The following is a 20,013-nucleotide window of genomic DNA, read 5'->3' on the forward strand; positions in this document are numbered from 1 at the left end:
ATATGTCCCGCGCCTGTGTCATGGCAAGCATTTATAAACATCTGCTAAGCCGAAGACGCAACACCTAAGACCAGTCTTAGAGCCTCGGATAACCATAGCAGGGGGCCTCTTGATTTCTAGCAGGAGAGAAACTTTTTTTTAAACAAGTTAAAAGGCAAAAGTAATCTAAAGGTGAATAGAAGAAAGAAGATATTACAAGATATAAGGTTATTTGTCAAAGGAGTGAATGGTGGAGTTCTGGCAAAGTCCACTGAAGAGCCTGAGAGGTCAATGTGAGATCAATGAGATAAAATCATTGTGTTGACATGGTTTGTAAAACAGTGGAGTGACTAAGAAATCTGAAATCCCTAGGATAATGAAAGAGTAGCAAGTAGAAGAAGATTAATGAACGAGACTGGAGAGACTACTGGTAAAACAAGAAGGAAAAGGGCAAGAGCCCCCACAGAGCGCACAATAGATTCTGCTTTACGGCTGCCCAATAAATTCCAAAAACAATACACTCTCTTGGAAGGCAAAATGAATTTTGAAAAAGATAAGACCTCAGAGGCAGATTAAATTTACTTTTGAGTAAAACATCACCTCATTTAGGAACACTGCATTTATATGCTTAAGAGCAGATGCGGTGTTATTAGGTACTTATGGTACTTAACTGGGCCGGTGAGAAGACTTTCTCTGTGCTTAAATTTTATAAGTAGGAAGAGGGAGGAGGAGAGAAATGGAAGGAAGGAGGAAGAGAAATGAAAAGAGGGAAGAAGAGAGGCATTTCTCTGTTGAACATTTCTCAGATGAAAGTGCAAGAGCCATGTCAAAGTATGACAAAAGTAAGTCTCAAGGTTACAAATGTTTGGTGAAACAAAGGACATTCAATAAAGGGCTGTTACAATTTAATTAAAATAAACAACAGCAGTGTTAAGATGTCAAAAATGCCTCCATGTAATCCACCATTTCTAGATTGGAAGGACCCAAACTTTCAAATTCAAAATGAAGTGCTGGTGAAGGTTCTGTGAGTCTAAAATTATTTTGTAATCGATCCACCACATCTTAATGAAGGTGTAAATAGCTCTGTAAAATGCCCTTCTCAGGATGGAAATTTTGATGGGAGCCCATTTATAAGCAGGAAAATGATTAAGCGTTACAGTATTCACTTTATTGTTCCCCTCACTGCTGACAAAGTGCCAAAGTAACAAGGCAAGGACAGGAGAAGGGGTTTACCGAGTTCAGGGCCTTGGTCACCTGGTTTATACTGAGAATACTCACGACTGCCTCATGACTGCTTCCTTCCTTGGCATGAGTATATACTAAAGTTTCAAAGTCAGTCATTCTCTGGAAATTTTTCTCAGACAAAAACAGGAGCAACAAAGTGTAAACAAGATATAGAAGGTTAAAAAAAAAATCTGTAAAAATCTAAAAGACAAAGAAATGAGCCAAGCCCTCCAGGCCCATCCACATCACCCCGCACAGCTCACAACTGGAGAACCCAGAGCCACAGGTCCCCCACCTCTGTACAGTCTGTTCATCTGCACTCCAGTGCACACTGGTTCTGTGAGCCAAGTTCTCTGTTGAGCTTTCGTTTACCCATTTAAGAAATGGCAGCAATATGGCTCAAGCGGTAAAGAATCCGTCTGCAATGCTAGAGACATGGGTTTGATCCCTGGGTCTGGGAAGATCCCCTGAAAGAGGAAACAGTAACCCACTCCAGTATTCTTGCCTGGAGAATCCCGTGGACAGAGAAGCCTAGCGGGCTACAGTCCACGGAGTCACAAAAGAGTCCGACATGACTAAGCACAACACAGCACAGCAATAATATCTGCTTTACAGGGTTGTTGTGAGGATTAAATACAATAGTTCATGGGAAGCACTTAGCGTGTTCAGCAAATATAAATGTTCAAAAAATGTTTGGGCTGTATTCCCCTTTAAAGGCTAGAACAATTTAGAAAAAAAAAGTGGGGGGGGGGGGGCGGCTAGAACAACATATGGGAAAAAACTCCCAAAGAGAAATAACCATACATTTCTACTTTCTTTCTACTTTTCTCCCAAACAGTAAACAAGAGTATTTCAAGTTATCCTCATATAAATAAAATAGCAACAGAAATAACCACCCTGATTATAGTCTCCAGCTTAAAAAGGACTGAAGACAACACAAAGAAAGATACTACTGTCTGGGACTGAGTCAGCCAGAAAACTTGAACAGAAACAAGTAACACTTTCAGGTAACTCAAGGTCTTTCTGAACAAGAAAAACAGCTAGACAACACCACATAAACTGAAAAGCAACACGGAATCAGATACAGCATTGTGGTCTGTTAATTCTTTTCCAGAGTCTTAAACCAGCTCATTCTCTGCACAGTATATCATCAGCTTAACTCATTTCACAGAAAGCAGGATCCAAGACAGAGAAAAACCAAACTAACCTAGAGGTCAGGAAAGTCAGACTATTCCCGCTACCAAATTTTCCTAGCTTTTCTCTTAAGCTGACACCTCACGTGACACCCAGTGGCACAGACCTCTATCAGGAAAGCCTTAAAAATCTAAATATCAAAGCTCAATAACAGGAAAAAAGTTTGGGAGAAGCAATTAGGAAATGCTTTTCACCTATTTCTGACTCTTATTCTAATCCATGCTCTAACTCCATTAATATTCTTTGTACTCAAAGTTCAGAAGAAAGTGAAATTCAAACATAATTACTGTTCTTTATAAATCACATCATTTGTAATAGTTTAAGTGACATGATTTTCAAATATTAATTTACAGTAAAGAACAGTGGTTAATTTTTTAGTTCAAATTCTCAAAATAATCAAAATACAAAAGATGAGAAAAGCATAGAATTGAAAGCAACAGTTAAATGTTGAAAAAAAAAAAAAGTAAAAATATTCAAATGATTAGTGAGCTATTACCTAAGATGTAAAAATTGATCTTGCTTGTTTTGACACTTCCTCAAATCAAATAATTTTAATGTGATTATATATCAGTTATAAATGCAAACTCTACCCAAAAATAATTTTTTAAAGATCCAAGTTAGAAAATGAGTTACACCAAAGCAGGTAAATATTTAAATAGATCTTAAATACTGAACTACTATTTTATAAATTCACTCTCAAAGCAGAAAGATGGGATATGAATAGGAGTAAATGGACTAGCAGCAATTTAACTGCTTGTATTTGAAGATCTTTTAAAATTTTTATTTAATTTCATCTTAATATGGTAATTAAGTATTGGCAAGCATTTTCAAAGCTACTAAGTTAGAGTAAAATAACCCTGGCAGATTTATGAACTCTTTTCTAATACTTCTGGATACTCTAAATATACAGTAAGTTCAGAGGTTCCTGGAATATTATGGCTTTTACTTGAATTTGTATTATGTTAACAACTATAAACCTCTCCAAGACATAAAGGGGTCAAGAGCAGAATCCTGAGAAATACATGATTCAAAAGGACATACGCACCTCAATGTTCACTGCAGCACTGTTTACAATAGCCAGGGCATGTGAGCAATGTAAATGTCCAGCAACAGAGGAATGGATAAAGAAGATGTAGTACAATGGGATGTTGCTCAGCCATTAAAAAGAATGAAATAATGCCATTTGCAACAACATGGATGGACCAGGAGCGTCATACTGACATTTAGAAATGACTTCGTTCACACGCACTGGGGTTCATACATCCTTTTGGATCACATTTATATAAATGAACTTACTTACAAAACAGAAATCAGACCCACAGAACAAGCTTATGCTTGCCAGGGCAAAGGATAGGGGGAAGGGACAGTTAGGAAGTTTAAGATGGACATGTACACACTGCTGTATTTTAAAAAATGGATAACCAACAAAGACCTATTGTATAGCTCAGGGAACTCTGCTCAATTTCCTATGGCAGCCTGGATAAGGGAGGAACTTGGGGGAGAATGGAAACATGTATATGTATGACTGAATCCCTTCACAGTTCACCTGAAACTATCACAACAGAGGATGAGATGGCTGGATGGCATCACCGACTCGATGGACCTGAGTCTCAGTGAACTCCGGGAGTTGGTGATGGACAGGGAGGCCTGGCGTGCTGCAATTCATGGGGTCGCAAAGAGTCCGACACGACTGAGCGACTGGTCTGATCTGATACTCCAATACAAAATAAAAAGTTTAAAATAAAAACGAATAGACTCCTGATTTTTACTACAGTAACTGCTAAATCATGAAAGTTCACTATTACAGTCAGATACCAAAAAACCACTGCAGAAAACAAACAGTACATAATAGTAAGATAGCAAAAACTATCTCTAGATAACATTTCTCTAGGCGATAAAGTGAAAGTGAAAGTCGCTTAGTTGTGTCCGATTCTTTGTGACCCCATAGGCTATACAGTCCATGGAATTCTCCAGGCCAGAATACTAGAATGGGTAGCAGTTCCTTTCTCCAGGGGATCTTCCCAACCCAGGGATCAAACCCAGGCCTCCCACATTGCAGGCAGATTCTTTACCAGCTAAGCCACCAGGTACCACCAAAATACAAATTTGTTCCATATCTAAAGTAATTTTTAATTCATAGGTGTGAATTATTAAAATAATAAACATGCATGACTAAGTTTCTCTCCACCCTATAATGACCTTCCATTTTATGCCTAATGCTAATTTTTAGGAATATTCTTTGCAATATATAAATGCAAAGTACTATAAAATATCAACAAACTATTGTTGAAAATGTGTTAATATTTACATTCAAGTATGTGTATAGAGCTGACTTTATCCTCTCAACTACCACTATTTAGAAAAGGAACAGAAACAGCCCTTTCCCACCTTCTCTACTACTCTGTTTAAACTATCTTTTATCACTGTGTATAAATACAGTATGTTCAACGAACTGTCAGTTTGTTTTCTGTTTTTTTTTCATTTGTCCCCCAGTCTGGAGACAACTGGTTTACCTGCTGGCTCTCTTCATTTAGTTAATGGGAAACTGGGATCAACCCAGTCAATCTTAAAGGAAAATCAACCCTGAATATTCATTGGAAGGACTGATGCTAAAGCTGAAGCTCCAATATTTTGGCCACCTGATGTGAAAAGCCGACTCACTGGAAAAGACCCTGATGCTGGGAAAGATTGAGGGCAGGAGGAGAAGGGGACGACAGAGGATGAGATGGTTGGATGGCATCACCGACTCAACAGACATGAGTTTGAGCAAACTCTGAGAAACAGAGAAGGACAGGGAAGCCTGGTGTGCTGCGGTCCCTGGGGTCACAGAGTCAGACACGACTGAACGACTGAACAACACCTGGGAATCTGATACAGCACACAGGTCTGTTATTAGGTGGGGACCCATGCCAAGTGACTTGGAGATGGACAGTATCACCATCTGTGGGCATAACTTAGGCTGCTGGAGGGGCCCTGAGAAAAGGAATAATTCAACACACTCTGAGAATAAAATAGGGCTATGTTTTATAGTAAATTTTAGTCACAACACAGTGATCTTTTATCTACACAAACTCACTTAAAAGGAGCTTACTTTTTTTTCTTCTAATTTTTAATTTTATCAAATTTTAGTCTAAATCAGGGGTTGGCAAACTTTTCCATAAAGGGCTAGATAGTAGATATTTTTGGATTTGCAGCCCACACAGTCTCTGTTACAACTATTCAACTCTCTACTTATAACACCAACGCAGTCATAGACCACATGTAAATGAAAGAACATAGGTGTGTTCCAATAAAACTTTATTAATAAAACTGGCAGAGGGTTGATTTGGCCCTCAGCCAATAGTTTGCTTTGCTAATCCCTGGGCTAAATTATCTTAGGAAATGTAAATTTTTTAAATTCCAAATTAAAAAGGAACAACAACAGAAACACAGGTCCTTGTATATTTAAAGAGCACCAAATTCAAGTAGTTATGCCAGAACAATTTCTTCTAGGCTTTATTGCCTGTATAAACTAGAAAACTTCAGAATAATCTAATAGTAGCTGTCTAAATAAAAATAAATGTTTCTTAAAGTCAGTTTTGGTCAAGATTAAATGAAAAACTAATACTGGGCATTTTTGCATGTAAAAGAGAAATAAAATAGATTGACTGATAGTCATAATACAAGCTAAGTGCGTCATACAGACAGATGGAGCAATGCATCTGTGAAAGAAAAATACACACAAAAAAGATTATCTATCATCCAAGCCCTAGCTCCTCCTCATCCTTAAGCAGTTATCTCTCCAACACCAAAAGCAATAAATTAGGGTAGTATGATTCTTTTTACAATGGAGTCACCAATTACTAGTATCTCAGAAGCTTTCAGAATAAACTTCTTTGGGATAGACTGAAGCAATTATATCGGGTTGGTCAAAGAATGTGTCTTACAGAAAACCCTGATGAACTCTTTGGATAACCCAATACATTTTTGCTGGTGGTGCCAGCAATACACTAGAACTCTCAACAGTTCCGTGCAACATGGACAACAGAAAAGATACTGTATACACTCCCATCGTCTCAGGCCTAGGCTTTGAATAAGAAACCTTACACATGACTTGTAATTGACAAACACTGGATTCCGAAGCAGGAAGAACATCCATTCTAGGCAGGCAAACACTAATGTCTTTACAATGTGAGATAACTCCAGATGACAACCACTACTAAATTAGTTTAATCTCTTAAATTACTAATGTAGAGACAGCTGGTGTACTTCAACCTGTTCTTGTACTCCTGTAAACAGCCACTGAAATTCAACGACCTGTGAATCTACTTGATAGAAGCAGAAGACTGGCCCCCGCCCCAAAAAATCCCTGACAGAACAATAATTCAAAGCACAAATCCAAATCCTCTGAGATTCCATCCTCTTTATTGTGAAGTTTCAATTTAACAAATGTGTATTGACAAATTAGGTGCAATGCTGGGGAAACAATGTGAGTGAATCCTCGCAAAGACTGCACTCCTTCCTAAGGAGAGACTTAAGCAACTGATCACCACAGAGTATGGTACTAAGACAGCAGGAGTATGTGTACCCTCAGCTCAAATGTGACACAACAGGCAACTCACAAAGAATACAAACAGTCAATAAAGCAAACCATTATCTGCCTACTGGATCAGTATATATAAGAAGAATAATAACCATCATCCGTTGGGGGTTTGGGGAAATGGCCACTCGATTTATGCTGTTACTGGATAACATTTATGTAGGACACTTTGAAAAGATGGTTGCTTAAAACTGTATTTTTGACCTAAAAATCCCACTGGTTTTGGTGAATGGGGAGACTATAGTTTCACTACAGTCAAAAGAAATATATAAGGAATAAATTCACCTTCAGGAAAAATGGTGAGTTCAGTCTGATAAGATAAATTCCTGATACCCACAAGATATTCAGGGAGAAATGTCTAGTAAACAGCTGGACATATAACTAGCATTTACTCAGGATATATGCTACTCTTATACACATCATAATTTCACTTAATCCCTCCAAAATTCAAAGGGGTATGTACCCAGGGGCAGGATCAGGATTCAATCAGAGCTCTTAACCCAAAGTTCTTAATCAATATGCTATTCAGCCTCAATGTGTTTGGCACCTGGCAGAAAGATCCAAGGAAGAAATACAGATTTGCAAAAAAAAAATTTTTTTTTTTTTTTTTTGTTTTTACTATTTATTCATCAGAAATTTATTGAGGACCTAATGTGGGACATAGGAATAAGTTAGATAAAGTTACATTTTCTATCCACAGGGAACCATAACGGAGACAGACATGAAAACAAAAAATTACAATATGGCATCATGGTACTAACAGCAACAGTTAAGAGAAATAATACTAACCCCAGAAGGAGAGGACTGTCAATTTTGCATTGGAATAAGAGTCATCAAGAAAAGGTCTAAGAAAGGAAGATAATGCCTGACCATTATTTTGAATAATGAGTTAAAAAAAAAAGAGAGAGAGAAGAAAAGAAATCTCCCAAGAGGACAGTGGAAGCAGGAAAGGAAGGAAGGTCACACCAGAAAAAGGCAGTAGCGTAAATGGTCACGCCACAGCCCAACACAACATAGTCAGTTCAAAGAAATGCACGCGCGCCACCAAACCCACTACCAGTGCCCTTCAACCATTCCGATCGCTACTCCCCACTCCTGGTTTTCTAGATGCTGAATAGGATAAAGGAAATAAAGTCTCTGACTCTATTAATCGACACTCTAGAATTGATGCTTTTGAACTGAGGTGTTGGAGAAGATTCTTGAGAGTCCCTTGGACTGCAAGGAGATCAAACCAGTTCATCCTAAAGGAAATCAACCCTAAATATTCACTGGAAGAACTGATGCTGAAACTTAAGCTCCAATACTTTGGCCTCCTGATGCAAAGAACTGACTCACTGGAAAAGACCCTGATGCTGGGAAAGATTGAAGGCAAGAGGTGAAGGGGACAACAGAGGATGAGATGGTTGGATGGCATCACCAACTCGATGGACATGAGTTTGAGCAAGCTTCGGGAGTTGCAGATGGACAGGGAAGGCTGGTGTGCCGCAGTCCATAGCGTTGCAAAGAGTCGGACACGACTGAGCAACTGAACTGAACTGACTTAAGTCTCATTAGCCAAGGAGAAGATGTACTCTTCCAACATCCCCTCCTAACAGAGAGCTGAAGAGGGGCAGGACAACCTGCCCAGCCCACCAGAAGAAGCAAGTGACAAGGTGACTACCACATTGGAAACAGCTCCCCACAGCATTGCTAGCAACTGCCTCAACCAAGCTTTTCCTTTTCTTGATGGAATTTGTTACGACCTGAAGTTACAATGTCTAGTCACACTTTTCTTTGTTCAGTGCCTGTCTCCCTTGTTAGAATATAATCTCCAAGAGGCCAGAGGCCTTACCTGTTTTATTCACCACTGTATCTTCAACAGTGCCTGGCACAAGAAAGATACTCTGCAAATGTTTACTGAATGAATACTTTTATCTTATCCAACATGTAACAGATTAACTTTAAAAACTAAATCAACATTTTCACTTTCAGAAGATACTCAGAAATTTATTTAATATTTATGAATAGCTTCTCTAAGCCCACTAATTTTTTTTCACTGTAGCAAATGTTTCAAACAAAGTATGCGTCCAAAATGAAAACCTAAACTCTGCTCTATTCACACTCATATTTTATTACAGTCTCTCTGTACCAAAAGGAAACAAGTTGGCAATTATGGATAAAGTACTACAAATTGATGCTCTGTTTCAATGAAATGTGCTTAAGGGAATAATGAAGAAGTCCAAGTCTTTGATAGATATAAAACATATCTAAGGTAAAAAGAAAAAAAGTGACCAATGTTATTAGAAAACAAGTAATGCATGATATCTACAATAGGGTCACCAATCCTTGGTGAGTCAGTCGGTAAAGAATCCATCTCCATTGCCAGAGACTGCCTGAAATGCAAGAGATGCAGCTCGATCCCTGGATCAGGAAGATCCCCTAGAGAAGGAAATGACAATCCACTCCAGGGAAATATAACTTGCTAGGGAAATCCCATGGACAGAGGAACTACAGTCCATGGGGCCACAAAAGAGCTGGACACGAACGAGCAACTAAACCACCAAATGTGATAGCCAATCCAGAGATCAGGCCTTGCCAAAACTGCATGTTATATAAAAGGCCTGGAAAGGCAGTATCTTGGAATCTGTTTCGCCACTGGCCATTTCACTTTAAAGTTCCTTTGAGCCACCGATCACTATTTTCAGAATCCTTGATAGGTTTCAGGCTCCTTGTGTCACAAATGGAATGGCTCTTCGCCATCCTTTTAAGCTTCATGATGATGGTGGGAACTAGTGCCACGAGCTTAGTGATGCCATTATTAGCCTAATTAAAGGTTTTGACACAAATAGCAGATCAGGACTCAAGAAGCAACTTCACATGTCCAAATATTGTGGGGGAAAAAAAATTTACTGTTCCTATGAATCTATTTCAAGGCTAATAAAAGTTCAAATAAGACCTAAACGTTGCCTTGTCAAATCCATTTCTCAACATAAATACCATGTAAAATCACACAATGAATCCACTCAAACCCTTTTTAAATGGGAGTTAGAAAAAGAAGCATTTAAACTACTCTAGGGATACATTTATTTTCCTCACCTAAGTGTTAACACAAATAAATGGAGGAATTACATGTAACCCCTAAAAGTAGATAGGCAGAAATTACCAACCACGCTATGACTTTTTAACTAAGCATTTTATTTAATCACACCTGCATAAAAGGACAATTTAAAGGGTATAATTTTAATTTGAGATATAAAATACTGTTCCTAATTAAAGCAAACTTTATCCAGGGCTGTATACTCAAACAGATGTTTTGGTTTGGGGAATGTATGGGTGAGGATTTTTTGTTTGGTGGGTGCTGTTTTCTTCAGAGTTGTCGCTAGAAGTCACTAAACACTTTAACCAATACCACCATTTCTAAAAAATATTTTGCTCCACATATCTGGCAACTTTTGCAAAGTCTGTTTATAAACTATGTCCTTTCAGTGTACAAACAACATTAAACCAAGAAAATGTGCATATACTCTTGGGCCAAAGACAATATAATGAATGGACTAAATAGTAAGATTCTTTTTGGTTTGTATTACCTCTCATTGGTAGTTCCACATCCCAGAACTGCCATGCTCTTTCCTGGATTCTATCAGAGTCTGATCAATGAGATCTATTTCTCTGATAAGCAGTCTTTAGAAAGAATAAATCAGACTTAGTCAAAGACAGAATTTTTATAACTCAAGATGTAACGGCCAGTTTGATGTAATTTGCATTATCATGTTTTCACTATCATGAATTTAAAAGGTACAATCCATTTAGAAAATGAATCCCTTTGCCCAACCATTCAAGTTTAAAACAAAGCCAACACTTCTTCACATAGAAACATAAAGGTGGCAAGATACAAGGTCTCAACTTATCAAAGAAAAATGAAATGTCCACAAGACCAACAGGAAATGTATCTCAAACACTTAATAGTTAAGGTTCATAATGAAGTTTAATCAAGTGAAATTAACAGCACCACTTATGAAAAATGAAAAGCAGAAAACAAAAAGCTTTGTACCAAAAGTCAAAGATTCAAATACCCTCGAGTTGTTTTCACCAGTCACTAATAGTCTAGTCTGCCAAATACTGGGCCAAATGGTTAATGTCGTGGAACTGCCTGTAACAGCCTCTCATTCCAACTTCACTCATCAATCAGGAGAAAACGATTTAAATGCCAACCTCCGCTTTTAGGCTCCGTATACTTCAACTACCTCTAAAAGCACCCCATTTCTTACTATATCTCACAAGGGCTAAGCAAAAACAAGAGAGCAGTATCATTCAGTTGCCCACCAGCCAAATATAAATAGCCTCTGTTAACATTTTGAGGTACTGAAATGGTCACCTGCTAAAGCTTTTCCTTCAGACATTCTCTTTTATTCTCCCTCTCTTCCTTCTCTTTACCTCCCTCCTAAACATTTCAGCACTGAGTTGTCCAGATAACCATCATACCCTCACCCCAAGAAAACACCTCTCGGAAGGAGGGAGTACACTGGCAGTCTTGAACACGAGCCTTCAGCTCTCTGGGGAAGACCCCGCGCACGCCCTGCTCCTGCACACGTGGGTCCTGCCCGCCTCTGCTGGCCTCACGGAAGCCGCTTCCAGCGTGTTCGTGTCACCCACACAACACCACTTACTGTGCCGGGCATGTGGCTTCTCTCGTTCTTCCCGTTCTGAGAGCTGCCGTTCTTGAGTTTCTTTTTCTTTTTGGCTGTTTCTTTGTGCTCTTTCTGTTTGTTTTGTACTTCGATGAGAACAGAAATAAAGCTGTTCTTCACTTCTTTCTCAAACTCCAGTTCGTCTCGCAGGGCCAGCTGCTGCACCAGCTCTTCTGAGTACTCCTTGATGGCCGTCTCAATTTCCTCCAGCAGCTCATTTAATTCAGATACTGACAGCCTTTTCACTCCTGTGACCGAAAAGCAAAGCAGAGCGGACACGAAGACCAAAATGTTTCAAGGCAGCACAGTAAAGTGTTTCTTGCCAAAGAGCAAAAACATCATATTCTGAGCAATTAAACGGTTTGTGGTGGTCTCAGACTCCTGGTGGGCAGGTCTGAGTAGAGGGAGGTGGGGAAAGTTACTTCTCAAATGGCTGAGAAGAAAAGTATAACAAAATTTTTTACTTGTCTAAAATCAATGGTTCCATGAACAGTACTTCAGTCAAGACTTAATAAGCTTGTGCAAGGAAAAGAACACGAAAGCAGAGAGAGAGTACAGGAAATCACTGTACTGAAAAGAAATCACAGGCCATTGAGCAGGGTTCTGGGGTGCTTCTGAAGAGACAAAAAGTCCAACTGAAAGAATTAAGCTAAATACATTCTTAAACATACATGCCCCAGTGTGTGAATCTTACTGAGAATTGGGAAGATGAAGGGCAGAAGATTTCCCGAAGACCCTTTTCAGGTTTTTCTCAGCACTTCCCTTTATTCTCAGGAAATAGTAGAGAAATAGGACATTGTTGAAGCCCTACCCCCCAGCACCTCAGAATATGACTGTATTTGGAGACTGCATTTTGAAAGAGATAATGAAGTTAAAATTAAGCCATTAGGGTTGGCCCTAATCCAATGTGACTGATGCCCTTAAAAATGAGAAGATGAGGACACAGATACACCACAGGAAAGTCCACGTGAGGACAGAGGAAGAGGCCTCAGAAGAAATCAGATCTGCTAACACCTCAGTCTCAGACTTCTAGCCTCCAGAACTAGCAAGAAGCAGATTTCTGTGGTTTAAGCCACCCAGCCTGTGGTATTTTGCTACAGCAGCCCAAGCGGACAAATACAGGATTCAAAAGTAAATATGACACAGTCCCTAAGCAAAGATAAACAAATGCCCTGAGTACCACCGGAGGGGAGTGAGGAGGGCAAGAGTATGCAACCCAGCCTGTGAGGACCAGAGGTTCCTGAAGGTGGTCACACTCTACAGCTGAGGTACACGAAAGCACAGACAGCACCAACGTAAGTAAGGTTTCTTACTCTCTTCATAACTGCTTGTGCTAGACCTCTTCAGAGTTTGAATTTCCTGGGAAAGCATTGAAAGCCGATCTGACTGGGTAGGCGTTTCATCGTCTTCTGGGTCTGGTGATTCCTGCATCATTTCTTCAATTTCTTCAATCACCTTCCAAAATATACAAACCACTGTTAGTCAAACACACACAGGTAAAACAGTCCATCTGTAACACGATGCTCAACTGCAGCAACCAGAGTAGAAGTCCCCTAATTCTATATTAACCAGCAGTGCGCAGGAGTCGGTTGTCTGAATAATCAAAGGTTTGTAAGAGTACACCAGGTTTATCAAAAAAAAAATTACAATATACTAAACACAAAAGTAAACAGCACATGATTTAAGACACTCATCACATATCAGTTGGCCCTATCAGATCTTGGAATCTCTGAGTTGCTGCTAAGAATACATGCATAGGACTTCCCTGGTGGTTCTGTGGTTAAGAATCCACCTGCCAATGCAGGGGACATGTGTTCAATCCCTGGTCTGGGAAGATCCCATATGATGAGGGGCAACAAAGCCCATGCACCACCACTACTGAGCCTGAGCTCCAGAGTCTGATCCACAACAAGAGAAGTTAACACAACGAGAAGCCCGAGTGCCACAACTTGAGAGTAACCCCCACTCACCGCAGCTAGAGAAGGTCAGCACACAGCAAGGAAGACCCAGAGCAACCATGAATAAATAAATATTAAACACACACACACACGCATAATCTACTTGAGACGTGCCAGAACTGGATCACAGTTACAGTTAAAGCAAGTGACAGAGAATTTACCGTATGCCACATTCAAGTACTCAATCTAAAGCTATTTAATAAAATTGACACAAAATTTACAAAATACAACAGTGTAAAAACCTTTACACATAAAGCAAGAAATTTTTGCTTTGGCAGGAAAGTTTTCCTTTAACAACAGAAAAAGAATTTCATATATTAATTCAAGGGGAGATAGAGGGATATCTAGGGACTTCTCTGATGGTCTAGTGGTTAGGACTCCATGCTTCCACTGCAAGGGGCAAGGGTTTGATCCCTGGTGGAGGAGCTAAGATCCTGCATGCCACGTGGCCAAAACAAATGTTTGCCAATATAAAAGAAAAAAAACAAACTTATGGTTACCAAGGGGAAGGGGAGGTAGGATAAATTGGTAGTATGGAATTAACATATGCACACTATCATATATATAAACAAGATAAAGATTCACTGTTCAGCACAGGGAACTACATTCAATATATTATTATATATTATAATATATATACACTATAATAGGTTATAACAAATCTAAACAATAAAGATATATACATACATTATGTATAAACAAATCTGTTGTTACAAATCTGTTTATACTTTGCTGTATATCTAAAACTAGCACAATATTGTAAATCAACTAGACTTCAATAAAAATAAATTTCAAAAAAAATAGACCTAAGAGTTTTAAAAAAACTATTAGGGAAAAAATACAATATGAAGCAAGTTTAACCTTTTAGGACGAAGGAAAAATAGAAGCAAACCTGAAGGAGTGGGGATTACACTAATTCAGTAAGAAGAGTTTCCAAAATAGGCATTTTTAAACACAAAAACAAGACACTGAAAGAGGCAAAGAATCTGTTTCTGTCCGTCAAAAGCAGGGATAGCTCGGTTTTCAGGCACAGAACCGAGAAGGCGACGCACTCTGGGGGTCACGCCTCTCCCCAGAGTATCAGGGTCTTCCTGCACTCAGTCGTCTAACTTACTATCCTGCTTTTTAAGCACTCTCTTCAAACCTAGGATGATCCAACCACAAATATGATGGAGCATCAAGATGACACATTTTTAACGTACCCCTATCATACGTCTCTTTACTGACCTCATCTTTCCAACCTAAAAATACAGAATTCAGTTTCAGTAGCCGTGGAACATGATTTCAGGAAGAAGTTCATGCACCACAGTTTGACAATACAGCAGAAGTGGGAAGAGTATTCAGAAAATGAGAAAGCTGATTCAACAGGTTTTAAATGAATACAGGGTTGACATTATTAGAGCATTCCACAGGAATAATGCTCACTTCTTTCCTGGGTATACAATAAGGACTTCTAGTAAGGTGCTAATGACTTCTTCATAGGTTTTAGAGAAACTAGGTAATTTCTGCACAGATATAGTTTTCCCATGTCTGCTCAAATATAAAGAAAGAGGAAAAATTATAGTATTTTTTCTGATTCCAGTGGAAGCAACAGCCTTCTTTTAAAGTAACCTGCTATACTGTTTTAACAGTGCTTATCTTGGAAAACTGCATATATTGAAAGATGTTCCCAACAAACATAATCCATCTGCTTCAGATTACATATACTTTCTTCTTTCCTCAGAAGCTGTTAAGCCTCTATTACCAGAAAACACAGGGAAAAGTCAGTTCCAACAACCCGTCACTTAATGGCCACACTAAGAAATGGCTTTGCAGCCGAGGTTCCCTTTCCTTAATGGAGGGGACTCTCCTTTGTACCTGGTCTGCAGTGAAGAGGGGCTCGTCGTTAACGCAGGAGACGATGATTGAATGCATATCCAGCTGTTCTCTCAGCTCCTCATCATCTGAGGTATCAAAGAGCAAGCCGTCACTCATCTAAAGACAAAAACGAGCCACTGTTAAAAGAAGGGCCTCTGAAAACAAAGTCAAAGTGTCTGGGTCCAGAGGGCTGCCAAGGGAGCATCTGCTGAGAGGTTCAAAAGGCAGAGCTCGTTACAGTTACTCTGTACCAGGCAGTATGCGAGGTACATTGCACAGCCACCTCGGACAGAAAGGAGAGGAATGCAGAATAAACATGAAATTGCTAGGGGGCTGCACACATTCCCTTTTGCCCAAACGGACATATACTTCGTTGCTTATTTCATGGGGAAGAGGGTCCAGGAAGTACGAAAACATCTGGTATTCTACAGCAATTTGTAGGGAATTATAGCAAACGGGGGTGGGGGGACAGACAGGGTTAGCAGCAAATGTTATTTAATTAATGATCTAATAGGAAGATCGGTATATGTCAAAATTCCACAGAAAACAAAGTGTGTTACTTGCAGGCTAACTTCTAATACAGTGAAAGATAAGCAATCAAATTCTTGGCAGAAGGGAACTGTCTACAAGGGTTATACTTAGCCCTTCCAGCAGAACCCTCTCTTCTTCCAAAAAAGTTTCCAGCTTCCAAAAATATCTTTAACTCTATCCTGGAGATTTTCCCTTTGCCTCACTACCATTTTTCTCCCCACTCTATGCCCCAGGATACTGACCTTTACGGACTACATCAAAGGATACCCTTGGCTTTCAATTCCCTAGTGGCCTAACACACTAGCAGATACTAGGAGGAGCTGGAAGGTGGGGCAGGGGTCGGGGGAGAAGTCTGGGCATGTATTCCGCTGTCTGTCCCCACCAAACTCCAAAGGCTGCGGCACCTGTCGAGCTGATCTCACCTGCATGGCTACTCTCCACAGGTCCCGGTAGCCCCTCCTGACCTCTCTTCATGCCTAAGGCTCATGCTAAAGGGCTGCTTGCTGTTGGCATCCCCAGGGTATCTGACCATATCTAGCTCATTCGGTGTCCTCTACCCTCCCACACCAATTATCAACAGTCCCTATAATAATGGCCTCGAGTTTACTAACTGTAAAGGCCAAACGTGGAAAACCCAGCAGCTTAAAATGGACAAGCGATCATCTATCTATCATGAATCCATCATGACATGACCATTCAGACGATGAATAAAACTGAAATTAGAACTCTATTTGTCAGAAGCAGTGGAAACTGAGTTCTCAGAGAACAGATGGGCAAGGAATTATGTAAGAGGCAATCGTGTATTTTTTATTTTATTATTTATTTTTGGCTACCCTGGGTCTTCATGGCTGCACACGGGCTTTCTCTAGTTGCAACGAGCAGGGACTACTCTCTAGCTGTGGTGGGCGGGCTTCTCATTGCAGTGGCTTCTCACTGCAGTGGCTTCTCTTGTCACAGAGCACAAGCTCTAGACAGAGGGCTCCCACAGTTGTGGAGAATGGGCTCAGCTGGTCCACAGCATGTGGAATCTTCCCAGACCAGGGATCAAACCTGTGGCCACTGCATTGGCAGGCAGATTCTTAACCACTGGACCACCAGGGAAGTCCACAGTCATGTATTTCTAACAGATAGTATATAATTTAAAACGATAGTATTTTACTTGGGAAAATTATTTATATATATATATACACACACATAAGTATAATACATAAGTATTATATATATATATATACACACACACATATATGCATATATATATAATTGTATATATATGTGTATATATATAAAATTGAAGACACAATTGGATGGATGTAGGTCTCTACTACCTTGGTAGTTTCTCACAGGTCTCACATTTAATGGCCAACACAAACCACAGAGTAAAAAAAAACCTGCAGGTGAGAAATACAAGGAAAAAAAACACCAGTGTGCTGCCTCTCATCACATTAGGCTGGGGAAGGAGCCACAGCGGCCCTCCCGCTCTGTCTGCCACCACATACAGCAAGGACATGCTGCACTGCAGTGATGACACCCTCGTTGGCTTTCACACTGAACCATCAGGCTGGGAAGTTCTCGAACAATTTACCTCTCATGTAACCTTTCTCAGAAAGCTACTCCAGAACGTGCTCCATTAGGAGCAGGAGGAAAACCAAAAAGGAAGCAGACACTGGATCTAACCCAAGAAAGAGGTGAAGGGGATTCTTGTAACGACAGTGAAGTAAAGATCCCAGAATGATGGCTATAGAGCTAAACTAGACAGTAACCGATTCAGATTAGAATTGTTACTGCAGAAGGAAACAAGAAAAACACAGGAGAAAGAAAAGAGAGACTGAGAGGTTGCCCAGTGTGTTTCATTTACTAAAGTGAGCTTTATGGCTCTGCTGCTACTGCTGCTAAGTCGCTTCAGTCGTGTCCGATTCTGTGCGACCCCAGAGACAGCAGCCCACCAGGCTTCCCCGTCCCTGGGATTCTCCAGGCAAGAACACTGGAGTGGGTTGCCATTTCCTTCTCCAATGCATGAAAGTGAAAAGTGAAAGTGAAGTTGCTCAGTCATGTCCGACTCTTAGCGACCCCATGAACTGGAGCCTACCAGGCTCCTCCGTCCATGGGATTTTCCAGGCAAGAGTACTGGAGTGGGGTGCCATTGCCTTCTCCATGAATTAGTGAGCTAATGATAACCTAAATTAACCACAAAAAGGCAATTATTATGACCCGAAGGAAAAAAATTACAAGAGGAAACGCCATCATAAAATGTACTTAAATGTGAACTTTAAATAGTCAATACAAATGATGAAGATGCAACGCAATATTTTGACATAATTATATTGAGAAGATGAGGGAAAACCAAAGTTTTTGTGAGGATTATGGGTGGAGGGAGGGACGACTCTGAGACTGCTAAACCCTCATCCTCTGGGTTGAAAGTCAATGGATAAAGTCTAAAGTTGAAGAATAAAATTAAGTAACATGACAGGAGAATGTTATCTGCTAGAAGAAACAGTTGAAGTAGCTGAAAGTGGCTGCTACTGGTAAGTGGAAATCAAGGATAAGGTAAGTAGGGGAGAGACTGCTTTTTCATGTTAAGTTCTGTAGCTTTAGTTTACTTTTTTAAACTAAGTTATCCTGTTAATAAGAAAGGAGAAAGGTCAAGAGATCTGGCTCTTGATGAGAGAGGATGTTTAATTTCAAGATTGTAGAAGGAGAGATGAAACGGGCCACATAAGGATGTACGATGATGCAGAATAAACCTAAGAATTACATTCACTGATCCTAAAGTTTCAACACTCTCCTCCCCTCAAATCACAGTTCTGTGCTGTAACTCGAGAACCATAGTTCTGTCTTATTTTTTCCCCTTAAGAGACAATAGAAAGTTTTTAAATTAGTCCTAAAGAACACATTATTATCTTCTATTTCTACTCTTGAATATACAAAGATGCATTAAACAAAGTCCCTGTTTCTAAAGAAACACACATGGTAGGAGGAAGAATATGGCTCAGGAGATATTCCTAAGGCAAAACAATTTAGAAGCATTCTATCACATAAGCAGGATCAAGAACGGCACTGGATTTAGAACAGGTTTGCAGCTACTGCCAAAATACATGAGTGATACCAATAAGCCATTAGAATAAATTTCCATGACAACAGAAATAATAATCCCAGACCATCTTTCCAGAGAGGGAGCCAAGCCCATTCCCCACAGAGATGGCATATGCTAAGGGCTGGAATCCCTTTCAGGCTTTGAAAACTAACCTTGGCTGTCATGGGCCTCATTCTTCACGCTCCCGTTAGGCATCGATGTGCCTTCTCTTTGCCAAGCATTCCCATCACTCCTCTCTGTGCCACGTTTAGATACAGAGCCGTGGTTCTGTTTCCCTGTACGAAACAGAAGCTGCCTCAAATGGAAAAAATGTGCCCCTGTAAGAATTTGGAACATACCAGTTGCCTTCCTCTAGAAAAGACCTATCACATTTAGAAGTGTCCCATCTTGAACATCAATTTAAAAAAAAATTAAAAACTGAAATCTAGGGAGCTGTAGTTTCCTGTTTGTCTCATCCTAATGCAAAAGAAATCTCTTTCCCCTTTGTCAAAAAAAAAAAATTCATACAGACTCTGTTTTACAGTTGAAATAATCTAAAGAATGGCTTCAAAAGATAAATTTTGCATAACTCAGTAATGGAAATAATAGAGCACACAGTTGGCAACTTCCCAGGTTACAAACATTAATTACATGCTACCTAATAGAATAACATGGTTGCTTCCTACATAGTTCCTTGCTGTGCATTTGTTCTTCAGGAAATTAATATGTGCTACTCATTCCCAAGAACTAGACTTCTCATCTTAGTTGTATTCATCACCTGCATAATCATATGAAGATAGATGTTAAGACTTCCCTGGTGGTACAATGGTTAAGAATCCGATTGCCAATGCAGAAGACACAGGTTCAATCCTTGGTCAGGGATGATCCGACATGCCATGGGGCAACTAAGCTGTCAGCAACAAAGACCCAGTGCAGACAAAAAGTAATACAATT

General features: G+C 39.8%; 1 protein-coding gene across 3 annotated transcripts in view; it reads right to left on the reverse strand.

Annotated features, from left to right (window-relative positions):
* Positions 1-20,013, reverse strand: part of FEZ2 (fasciculation and elongation protein zeta 2) — a 50,960-nt gene that overhangs the window by 18,238 nt on the left and 12,709 nt on the right. For all 3 annotated transcript variants that reach the window (XM_027554999.1, XM_027554998.1, XM_027554997.1), the window contains exons 3-5: positions 15,459-15,575; positions 12,957-13,098; positions 11,623-11,891 (exon numbers count right to left, since the gene is read on the reverse strand). In XM_027554999.1, the coding sequence (XP_027410800.1) occupies positions 11,623-11,891; positions 12,957-13,098; positions 15,459-15,575 (528 nt within the window). The remainder of the gene's footprint in view (positions 1-11,622; positions 11,892-12,956; positions 13,099-15,458; positions 15,576-20,013) is intronic.

This window comes from Bos indicus x Bos taurus, chromosome 11 (assembly GCF_003369695.1).
Source record: "Bos indicus x Bos taurus breed Angus x Brahman F1 hybrid chromosome 11, Bos_hybrid_MaternalHap_v2.0, whole genome shotgun sequence".
Classification (NCBI taxonomy): Eukaryota; Metazoa; Chordata; class Mammalia; order Artiodactyla; family Bovidae; genus Bos; species Bos indicus x Bos taurus.